A 12,188-nucleotide genomic window follows, 5' to 3' on the forward strand; every position below is an offset into this window, starting at 1 on the left:
TGTGCCACTTTAGGATTTAAGGATGGGAGGGAAGCCTGCTCCTGCTGAGAAGGTGGAGGTGAGTAGTGAATCACTGAGTTTGAGGCCTTTCGGTAGAGGAGGGAAGAGAAGAGTTTCTACGGAGGTGGAGCATGAAAAACCCGTATTTGAATGTCATGGTAAATGTAACAGCACAGAGGTGTGTATTCATACAATCAGCTTCCCCTTTCTCTTAAACCTGCCTCTCCATAACCAGGCAGCCTGCTGCTACATCAGGAATTCACTGCTGTGAGCAACTATAAACACTGCATAATGGCAGCGCTGCCTGAGAACAGCATTGGAGAGCGCAGTGTCTGCAGTTGCAGACCAGAGACCTTGTTTTTTCACTCCCTGCACACACCACAGGGCATACACACTATGATCTAATACAGTGCAAAGGTACTTCAACAATTATTACTATTAAAAACAAACAATCACCTCCGCAGATCAACAACTCTTTTAAAACACATTTTCTAACCTCTGTTTCCTCTCAGATGTATGGTTATTGTCCACCTGGAAAGGGTCCAGAGTGATAGCCAGAAATCTGCCACCACCACCCCTTCCGCTGTTGCTGCCATCCTATTTAATTGTTTGCTCAACCTGAAGCCAAACTCATATGCAGTATATTTAGGTGGTTAAAAAAGCATAGCACTCCACTGTATTCACATATTATTTTCAACACCATAGTTCTTGGGAATTAGTCTGGAATAAATAAGTTAAAGAGAAAAGAAGCAACGTAAATTTGTTCCAGTGACAAGGAAAACAATATCAAAATGGCAATCTGGAGATTTGCCATGAATGAAGGAATATACAGTGTTTTCTGGTCTGCTCTCCGGCAAATGCAATCCCCATCTCTTTTGCCAAGTTTGAATTTATTTTAAAGTGGGTGAGAAAGCAAGTAAGAAACTAATAGTAAGAAACTGTGAAAAGTACCTTTATAATTTCAAAAGATAAATGCACAATCGTATATAGCGTTAAAGGTAAAGATGTAGAACTAATATATATGTTGATTTTCTGAACCACTGAGAAGTCTTTTTTTCCCACAATGGCAAACTTTCTAAGATGAAAAACATATATAATTAATACATACTCAGGCTCTCTTTTCTGAGGTCTTGGCAACTACATTATTTCCTCAAACGCCTTGAATAAAATCACAAATTTACAAAGTCTTGGCTGAATATTTTTGCCAGCTAAATCTACCTTAAAATTCTCAGTCTATGTTTTTAGTATCATTTAACAAATACTAGCCTATCACCCAAATGTCAAAGAACTTCTGAACCATGGAGCATAGAACAGACTTTGTTGCTGAAGAGGTTATGGCTTGAAATGGATCAATTAATTAAAAATAAAGACCAGTGTTTTGTGCTTTTAATCTGAGCCAAACTTTACATAATAATACTAACAGGCATTTTAAAATCTAGAGCTTAATTAACCTGATTTTCATCCAAATTTGGAAAATGAAGAGAATGAATATGCATGCAGATAATTTTTTACTTGAGACTTTTCCAGAGTATATATACTATGGTACATACATTACTATTGATGATCAAACATCACATTTAGAGAAAGCCTACTTTGTGCTCATCTGTCAGGAGCTGACTTTTTCTCTGCATTCCTCATTTGTTTGTTAATTAATTCAAAAAATATCACTCAGAACCTGTTACATGTCCAAGGGTTGTTAGAGGTACGGAAGACATAGAATAAGGTGGGCACAGAGCTATTCTCGTGGAGTTTGTATTCTACCCTCAGAGTTAGGATTAAGAGACAACAAAACACAGAAACTAAGGTCTCAAATAGTGATAATTCAGTTAAGAAAGCAGAGCATTTGTACTTCTCCGATATCACCTATATGTGGAATATAATGAACAAAATAAACTGATGAACAAAAATAGAAATAGAGGCATGGATACATGGAACAGATTGACAGCTGTCAGAGGGGAGGGGAGACTGGATGAAAGTAGGCAAAGGGATTAACCGAGGAGTGTACATGCATAACCCATAGACACAGACAACAGTGTGATGATGGCCCTGGGTAGAGGTGGGTAAAAGGGGGAATATGGGGACATTTGTAATAATGTCAACAATAAAAATAAAGTTAGAAAAAGAATACGCAGTAAAGTAGAATGCTAGGGTGACTTGCAGGGTAACTTTAGATGGGTGGAAAGGAAAGGCCTGTCCGAGGAGGGCCCAGATTGACAGGATGGCACCAACCATGTGAAGAGCTGAGGGACCTGCAATTACAGAGCCTGTGATGGGACAGAGCTTAAAGAATCCAAAGAACAGGAAGAAGGCAATGAACTTAGAACATCATGAAATGAAGGGTAGTGTTTTCAGATGAGGCCTGATAGTGAGCAAAGGATGTGAGATGGCACAGGTAACACTCATTCTAAAAGTTGAAGGTTCTGCAGTTTCATTTTCAAGTAACTATGTCCTCAAAAATTCAATGCACTATTTTTTTCAAATCAGCATTTTCAGAGAAGGCCAAACAAGAGAGTCTCTTAGAAGAAGCACCAAAAACAATTTCCTTACCAGTTCAGTATTGATCAAGTCTTATAAATAATGTTCTGAAAATAACGGGAATGAGCTAAAAGAGATAAAAACTCTCTGGTGTCTTCCATCCTTTTAAAGTAGATCAGTTGTGTTCATTGTACCTTGTGGTGTATAGTAGTTTGGAGTAGAATGCTTTGTATATCATTCTTCAAAAATCTAAGGTTCTTATTAATATGAAATTCTAGCTGTTTCTATTAAAAATTCATGACCCTCTTCCAAGAGAACTGTTTTGACCTGTTACTTCTGGCTAAATATGTGCAAGTTCTTTTCTTCCACTCACTCCTGCACATAACATTGCATATTTTAGGGAAATAGACTTTAATAGCTATTAACCTAATTGAAGTGTATCTAAAGTTGTTAAACAAAAATAACAGTATGCAATTTTGGTGAAAACACAAACTCACTCAAAAGATAATATTATTCAGAGCAGATGCAATAAGTTTTGAAGGACGTGCTGCCCCTAGAGTACCATTTAGTGGATTGGAAGCAGCAATTTACAGCTGGAGAAAACTTAGTAAAAGACCTCCTAATGTAGTTAACATATATAAACCCCAAACTTTCCAAATAGCAGGAAACAAATGACCTACCTTTCCTAGTTTGGTTCCAGATAGACATTTAACACTGTGTAAACATCACGTAACCATAGGTTCAACAGCAGACCTGGCCTCTCTTCCATCAGTTCTACCTCCCACCTCTCTACACAACTTTGGGACAGGACGGGGCACCCCTGGGGCACTATGCATGCATAGGGTGCATTCTGGACTACTGCCTGCCAGCTGGTAAGTTAGGAGAAGGCTCTGGCCTTGATAAGAAAGCTTCTGGATTGTTCATCTTTGTCCATGATGAGTGAATGAGCTTTATTTGGGGGTAAAATACTAGAAATACCATTGTAACTGCATGTTTAAGCTGCACAGTTGTCATTGGCAATAAAGCTGCCTTTTTTCCCCTCCTAAAAGCATCCTTCTGGGAAATACTGGAGTCTCTCTTTCTCTCTTAAGATATTTTCTTATGGGCACCCAGGTTTTTCAAGGGTAACTTGACAATTGTACTGTATCATTGTCACTACTGACTTTCAGGAAAAATGATACTTAATATATTCTTCAATAAACATAGAAATACATTCTACATCACAATGTGTAACTATAAGCAAATAGATTATACTTGAGTAATAAAAGGTGTTTCATGCAACATATATTTTATGTGAAAATATGATACTTAATAGAGAAATCCAATTTATAAAATTTATACCTTGCACACTTTTCACTGAAAACTTCAAACATATTTTTAAAACCATATTAATTAATCCACAATACAAAGAAAATGTTTATACTTTTGTGCAAAATAAATTACATGGTTAGATTCCTAGGCCAAAATTGATTTTTTCATCAAGTTGCCCTGGAGTGTGTGTGTGCCCGTGTGTAAAGTAATGTGCAACTGAGGCTATAGCAAGATAGAGCCACAATAACTGGCTGAAAAGCAAAATATTTGATCATGACAGTTTTACTTATATGTTTCCCCTGATTAGACTAGTTGATTTGGCTTGGCATTTTGTATGCATTCATTAAATTACTGTCCACTGTTGTAAACAAGGGCATAGTATTATAATGACACTCAAGTCAATAACTTTAGCTGTTTACAATACTGAGCTATTACATGCACAGTCAAAATATTTAAAATTCAAACTAAAATCAACTAATTTCATTTCAGAAAAATTATACTGCCTTATGCAAATGCTTTATTTAAAAACAGCAATTAGAAAGTATATGTTATATAATTTCAGATCTTTATACCTATATACACACCTACATACCCTACACATAAAGTGTTATATATATATATATTTCCCCCCAACCAGATCCAGCAAACTCTCAGTCCTACCTGTTTTTGAGCAGTACACTGAAGGTCATCTTATCCAGTCCCAGATAATTTGGCAGCAAGTTTGACCAATTCCAGTTCCATTTTGTGATGACTGACTGTTGATAAATGAGAAGATGCTATTGTTAGTTATTAATCAGAGTTAATATGATCAGTAAATTAAAGCTCCAGCTGTGATAGACTAACTAAGAAGGAGGGGGGTCCAGAACAAGGACTTAGACAGATAACATCAATCATGTCCACAGAAGAAGGTTTTTATTCCAATAAGACAGCAATTAATTTATAAATCCATTTGGGGATGTAGTCATTATTTATAAAAATATAAATCAATTTCTCGAGTCGTTATTCTTCCAAGTGCTAATGGCAATTGCCCAACAAGTTTCTCTGAGGGCAGTCTTTGAAAAGTGAAGCAAAATAATTGGTAACTTTTTCGAATATCGGTTTATAGTTTTTTTTAGTCTTTTCTTAATCCAACCCAGAAGTTGAATTAAGAAAACAAACTTGGAAGTGTTACTACTCAAATTAGAACACCACTTAATTAGAGTGTGATATTAATGTTATCTTTTTGGTTGCGAATGCTTTAAAGGGGAAATTATAAGGGCTTCTAAGTGGAAATGACATGATTCTTTTTTTTTAATTTGATAGATAATTTCACAACAGAGTAAGGAGAAAAATTACTGTAAAAGATAATGTCATATTTCAGAACTGAATAAAACATGCCATTTATTTAAATGAAGTGAGGATAATTGAACAGCTACAATGATTTTTTATGGTTTGGAGCAATCTAACGTACAACTCAGGAAAACAGCCAATAAGCTCAAACTTATAAAATATATTTGGTTTCAAAGGATTATAGATGCTTATTCTCCTTAAACTAAATAGTTTTGATAATAAGAATACAGGCCGATGTTTAAAATCCAACAAGAACTATGCCCTGTCACCTGCTGATTAATGGAGCACTGCAATCCTGTCATAGAGCAGAAGAATTCTGCCCTGGGTTGTCAGCATTTGAAGGTCTTATTCTACACTGTATTGATGAGTGTGGACCGCGGCTGCAACAGGCATGGCAAAAATATTATCTGCATCCCGAATAAGGCCATTGTTTTAATTGTTATTTTCGTCAGAGCTCTAGGTTAGGCAATCCTTCTCCTCTGCCCTGTTAGTTCAAATAGTCTGTCAAAAAGCTTCTCAGAAAAGCCACCAAAGAAATGAATTTTAAAGCAAAAGCAACTTTAGATTTCAAATACTTTGGCATAAAGGTGATGTTTTTAATATAACTACTGAAACATTCAGCTTAAACAATGGCATAATCTGACATTTAAAAATGTGTGGTGTTTATCGTATTGACTTTATTTCAAACATCCTGACTTTAAGATCATTAGCAAATTCATTTTAAATTTAGGAATGTGTTTAGGGTTATACATACATATATTTTTGAAAAAGCTAATTTACTTTATGCAACCTAAAATAGGAGCTCAATGCTCTGTTTATAATTAATTTTAAAATATTTTATAATTTGCCTGATAAATTAGATAAAGACTCCAGGGTGCTTTGTGGGAGTGGGTATTATGGGATGGGGGTGGAGGGCAGCAAGGGAGGGAAAGACTGTTGGAAAATGCCTGGGTTTTCGGTCCTCCTGTAGACATGGCCAAACAGATGTTCCCTCTGCCCATGGTGAACTGACCTAGTCAAAAGCTAAATTTTACACACCAAACATATGAATCAGTTTGACAAATAGGAAGAAGGTAAAATAACTTTTCAAAGTCAATTTGTGCAGACCCTGCAAGTAAATATGAGGCCTTTTGCTTCCTACTAAAAAGGTTTGTGAGCAAATATTCAAACACAGACCATTTTTTTCTGTTACTAGTGTAAAGAAACCACACATTTAAATTAAATTTGCCATTACATACCTGGTCTAGCATGGTTTTACTAAATGCCTTGTACACATGGAAAGGGTTAAAAGCAGAAGGCTGATCTTCCGCACTCCTCAAGGTTGTTTTTAAAGGTCGGATGGGTAATGGCTTTTCCTCTGAACCATTCATAGAAAACAGCTGTTCTTTTAAATACTCCTTGAAGGGGAAAAAATTACAAGTCATTTTGGTGGAGAGCATATATTCTCTTTAAAAATAAACTGATCAATACCCAAATCTACTCTTTGAGCACATTTGCCAGATTACACTGTATTACTTACTTGCCTCAGGATAGAATACAATTTCAGGAAAAACATAGCTGAGTACCAATCAGCTTTGCAATAAACCCATCAAAAAACAGGTTCACCTAGTATATAGGATAGATTAGAAAACATTTAACAATTTTTTACACCAGGAATGTATGATTGATACATCGAAATCTTTCTTAATAGGCATTGCCTTGTCATTCATTGGTTTATGTGTTAACATATCTGGTTACCAAAACTTAACTCAGGGGCATAATTACTCACAGTACAAGACAGTTCATTTATTTATTAAGTGTAGTTGTTACCTATTCCATGCTTAGCAGAGTGCTAAGTACTCTGAAATTTCACTACAAACAGCCTCACTCTATGAAGAATGAATTACAATGCAAGTGCCTACACTCTATTTCCATGCTGTAGCCTGAAAAATCTCAAGGTACAAAAGAAGATCAGAGTATACAATTCTAGTCCCCCAACTGCCAGTACCAGCTTGAGTGAAAAAGGCAAGCTACTGCATTACTTCTCATTTTTCCATCCCTAAATAAATAAGGTAAACAATCCTAATCTATTTTACAGATCTCTTTTTTGCAAAGCAGCAAATAAAAATTACTAAAATTTTCTGATAAACTATCAAATGTTTACTATTAATAAGGAAATCATGCAATAAATAAATGTCCTAATTTTTAGTATGTTGTAATGTAATTTTTTTTCTGCAACATTAGGAAGGAGACTAGGTTCAGAATTTTAGAGCTGAGAAGGACTGTAGAAGTTTTCTAGAAAACTCTAATTACTCTAAGTCTGATGCCCGATCAGCCTCATCAGCCTTACCTCGGAGCTTGTTAGAAAAGGAGAATCTCAGGCCCCACCAAATCAGAATCTGAGTGTCATCACTTCCCAGGAGACTGGGAGGCACACGAAAGTCCGAGAAACTCTAGCTCAGGCCACGTGCAATAGCTGGCTCCCAAAGGTCAGGGGACAAGCCTGGGGTCACTCAGGGGTGAGTTGTAGAGTTGGGGGCAAGAAGCCACGTCTCTGGTCTCAGTCCAATGTGCTTTTTTCCTATTTCTGTATAACTCCATGAATAGAGAATACCCACTGCATTGTGAAATGCAAATTTCAGATCCTAAAGTCCTGACAGTAAAGAAAAATGCTACTTAACAATGATAGTAATTCCTTAACCCTGTTCATTGTGATCACATCTTTTAAAAAATCAATTCTATGCTATATGATAGACACAAGGATTCTTACTAAAATTATTAGATATCAATAAAGCCATCAGAAGATAATTTTATACCTAGATGTATATTTCTGAGAAGGAACAAATTTTTCTCCATTATGATTTCTGAAAGTAAAATTTTAAAAAGAAATAAAATGCCCCCTTCCATTAGAAAAACTGCTTTGTTTTGGCTAATAATCCTTCTCACTGATTTCCTCTTCTTACATGACTATATTTTGGGGTTTTTTTGTTTGCTTGTTTCCACAATTCAAAAAGCAGAAGGGCTCTATTGCCAGTTGTAAATACAATGGTGTTTTCTCCTTTGTTAATTTCTCTGACTTCTCTGCTAGGTTGGCACTTATCGTTACCACTTCTTAAAAGTCTCAGATTTTCTGTGACATTGCCTTAACCAGATTTATTGCCAGTTGGGACTATCCTTTAGAAGAAATGCGCTTTGAATATTCATTCTTGAACACCTTCCCTGTGAAGTTAAATCAAAGCTTATTCATCTACCTGTCATTTCTCTACTTCTCTTCACTGAAAAGCTCCACCAGTCTCATCACCGGAACTACCACACTCACGGAAGGCCACCCGATGCATATACCAATGGCCTCCCTCTCCTGTGCTGATGGGCCAGAACTTCCATGCTCCTACATCTGACCTGTATCTCAAAGACAAACATTTTAAAACTCATTTTCTCCCATAACTTCTCTGTCTCTCAATGGCACACGCATTGTTCTCCTCACCTGGGCCTGTACCTGAAGATGCTTTTCTATTTGTTTCACGTTTTTTAATATGAGCAGCACTACTGAAAGTGCTGAAGACTCATAGTGATACTCATCAAATGAACGGTCATTCAGTGCAAATTCACCTACAACATAAGGCTACCTCACAGTACAAAAGCTGCCATATGTATTACACTAATCATGTAGTCACCCTTGTGTTGCTATTTGGGTTTCATGCTTGCACTATTTTAGTAATCGCAAGTCAACATCCTCATTACTTTCTTTGGTTCTAGCCTCACAGTACACATCTTACCTTGCAGCACCATGTCTCACTGAGCACTAGTGCTTAGCTCGACATCCCATCTGACAGGCATTGCAGTAACAGTAGGTATATGAGGTCATAACAAAAGAAACATCGTAACTTTGAACTTAGTTGATCAAAATGTGCTGTGGCCCAGTAAAGAATCTTACATACATGAGATCTCAAAGCACACCTGTTCAGAACGACGGCCTGAGAGTTCCACGGGCTCAAGAGGAAACAGCCTTTGAGTTTCCTGAATATCCAACTTAATTTTCGTCAGTTCCACTTACTGCTGATTACTGATCTTTCTTGTGACGTGGGCCTTTTAAAAAGAGGACTGACTAGCCTATCAGTTTGGCAATCTATACCAGCCATTGCTAACCTCAGATCTACTGTAATGCCATTTTACTAAGGATCTGAGTGAATCCCACTGCAACATCTGTTCCTCAGTAATTACCAGTGATTTTGGCCAATCTGGGTGGTCAGGTGGATGTGCCAATAAAGAACATGACTTCGAAATGGAGGTCTTTTGGTTAGCCAAGGCCAGGAGTTCCCAAGTTCCTCAAAAAGAAATCCAAAACAAGGTGGGAGGGATCATTAGCAAGAGTGGATATGCTGTTTTACTCTGTAAGAATTCCATACTCTAGTCCCCTAGAGATAGGACCATTTTCATAGCCACAAATTCCTTAGTTCCTTTCCCGGTGATCATGGGATACACTATTATATCGCCTGGTTACTGACTGGTTGTTTAACTGTTGGAAAGCCAGGAAATAAGACTTACTTGAAGTAACTTTCAATAGATAACAGTGGGAAGAACATTTATGTAACTCCGTTGTAAAATGCTGTGACAATTTAATTCATTCTGTAGAAATGTATTAAGGCCTACCTCATTGAGATAAACACTGTATCTTCACATCATATAATTCAATTTTTACTATTCCAAAAACTACACTGTGCTTGCAAAAATAAACATAATTCTATTCACATGAGATGTTGCATTCTAATTCAGATATATATGATCAAATTAAAAACCTGGTTAAGTGAGCAAGCTTGTATTGTTTTAAGTAAATAACTGTGACACCACTCTTCGCATTTTTGCTAAAACTGCCTGCATCATTTAAGGGCCGAGGCTTAACCCAGCTGAGAGGTGCACAAGCATGACATGGGTCCCAGCCAGTGTCTGCACATTAATGCATTGTCTGGGGTTAAGCTAATTGCTCCTGAGTGTGTGTGGCTCAATATTCTTTAGATGTTTTCTCATTATGTAAGAAGTCTCCAACCTCACCGACTCAAGTATGCTGTCCACAGGAGAAGAGCTACATCTGTCCAGAAAATTCTTCATTTCGCAAACACCAAATTTTAACATTAGCTTAACAGTCACAAACAGACAATTCCCAAACTCCACCTCTAGTTTATATGATTCAGAACTGAACTGAGTTTATGAGCCGAGTTATTGTTTAAACCATATAAATAAAACCTACACTGTTTCCGTGAAGCTTCTGCTGTACAAATGCAGAAGAGCTGGGCCTAAATAGATTCTATTAATAATACAATATTGAGTTTGCTATTGACTTTAAGAAGTATTATCACCTCCTTGACTAACCCTTAGCTGCCAGCAGACGCTGCCTCAGGCCAGTACACACCTAATTGCTCGGTAAAAAGGCCGTTTCCCTACCTCATTGAGCCGCATGATGTGATAAATTTGCCTCAGGTACTTGCTGCCACCTGGTTTGTGGCAGATATCCAGGACCATCATGTTTATTTTCTGCTCAGTCAGTTCAAGAGCAATACCTCCTTCTTCTAAGGCTGTGCTTTTCTCTATTGTCATAAACACACTAAATACAAAGAAAGCATAGATATATCAGTGATAAAGAATTGTAAAGATGGAAAATACTCAGAGAGTGAGCAAGGAGAGTCCACGCAAGTCTCGTATTCAAAGCACCCACAGAGACTTTCCTCGAATAGGTAAGCCTTCCCAGACTGCTGCTGCTCATTGATACGGTGTCTTAGAACGAAGCACCTGAAAGCATTTCAAAAAAATGGAATTGTTTCTTTTAAAACATTTCTTTATTGCATTTATATTCCAATCTATAAAACATTTCCCATTACTGCAATTATTGAAATTGCCATAATCATGGAATGAAAACAAAACATTTCTTTTTAAGAACATGTAAGAAATAATTTGTATTTTCTCTTTGAGGGTAAAAAGTATCTTTGATGCCAGAAATAGCTTTGGTATTCTGTCTTTTGTAGATTCCTCTTTACACCTGTCTTAGAACACATTAAGGACTAATTAAAGTGTCAAAAGGGGGAGCCCATTATGCTAAATATAGGCTGGGTGCTTCCTGGCAGTGTGCTTACCACTGGGTATTTTAAATTGGCCTTTTGACACTTGTTGCCTTTTAAAAGTATATGCCCCCTCTCCCATGTCTTCTCGGTAACAGTACAAGTCACTACCCCGATTATTCTTCCAGGAAGAGGATCTACTATCACTACCCCAGGAATGTGCAAGTTATGTTTGGGAAATATTTCTTCTATCATAAGTACTCATATGCTTATTATTGACTTTAAACATTATTTACATAGGAATAATGGATGGCATATTTTTAAAAGTTCCCAAACTAAAAGGGCAAATTAAATCATGATATTCAACTTAAATCATATATATTCCATACTAATTTTTTTATTGCAAATGCTATTTGGATCATGTTAGGCTTTGCAATCTAAATATTCTTAAGAAAACACATGGTTTTCCACTGTTTCCCATACTAAATGAAATTTACTGTGGTGTAATCAGCTATATACTGCAGTTCATTACTGAGATTTTGCCATGATTATAAAATTAGTTTTGCTAAGAGTCAGTGCCGCTGACCTGAAGACTGAACCAAATGATACCCAGCTGCTGGACATTAACTTTTATATTGCTTCCACATGTAGCTTCAAAACATCCTTCTTTAAAAAAAAAACTTTATGATCATATAAGTCTCGCTAAAAAATAAAGCAAATCCTACTCTGAGATTTTTCATTAGTTAGAGTAAATATCTTGAAGCAGCATACAGGTTGCAAGCAACATTTCTCATCAGGTTTTGCAGAAGCTGATATTGTAAAAGTTGAGGTCCTCTGACAAAGAACTGCCTCAGTGTCAGCCCCTGAATTGTATCCTTTCCTGTCCATCACTGTGCAGGTGAAGCAAATGATTGGATTCAGTCAATGCTATGATTAATGAGTTCCTCTCTGGATTTGGGACTGCATATCAATCATGTCATTAGGGAGAATGTGCCCTGAAAGAGGCAGACCTTAGCCAAGGAATAACTGCATTAATCTTAATCT

General features: G+C 36.8%; 1 protein-coding gene across 1 annotated transcript in view; it reads right to left on the bottom strand.

Annotated features, from left to right (window-relative positions):
- KIAA0825 (KIAA0825 ortholog) overlaps positions 1–12,188 on the bottom strand; it is a 391,792-nt gene that overhangs the window by 178,844 nt on the left and 200,760 nt on the right. The window contains exons 18-20 of the mRNA XM_037032449.1: positions 10,534–10,693; positions 6,354–6,512; positions 4,447–4,541 (exon numbers count right to left, since the gene is read on the bottom strand). Of these exons, the coding sequence (XP_036888344.1) occupies positions 4,447–4,541; positions 6,354–6,512; positions 10,534–10,693 (414 nt within the window). The remainder of the gene's footprint in view (positions 1–4,446; positions 4,542–6,353; positions 6,513–10,533; positions 10,694–12,188) is intronic.

This window comes from Sturnira hondurensis, unplaced genomic scaffold (genome assembly GCF_014824575.4).
Source record: "Sturnira hondurensis isolate 20B ecotype Veracruz unplaced genomic scaffold, ASM1482457v3 Scaffold0021354, whole genome shotgun sequence".
NCBI lineage: Eukaryota > Metazoa > Chordata > Mammalia > Chiroptera > Phyllostomidae > Sturnira > Sturnira hondurensis.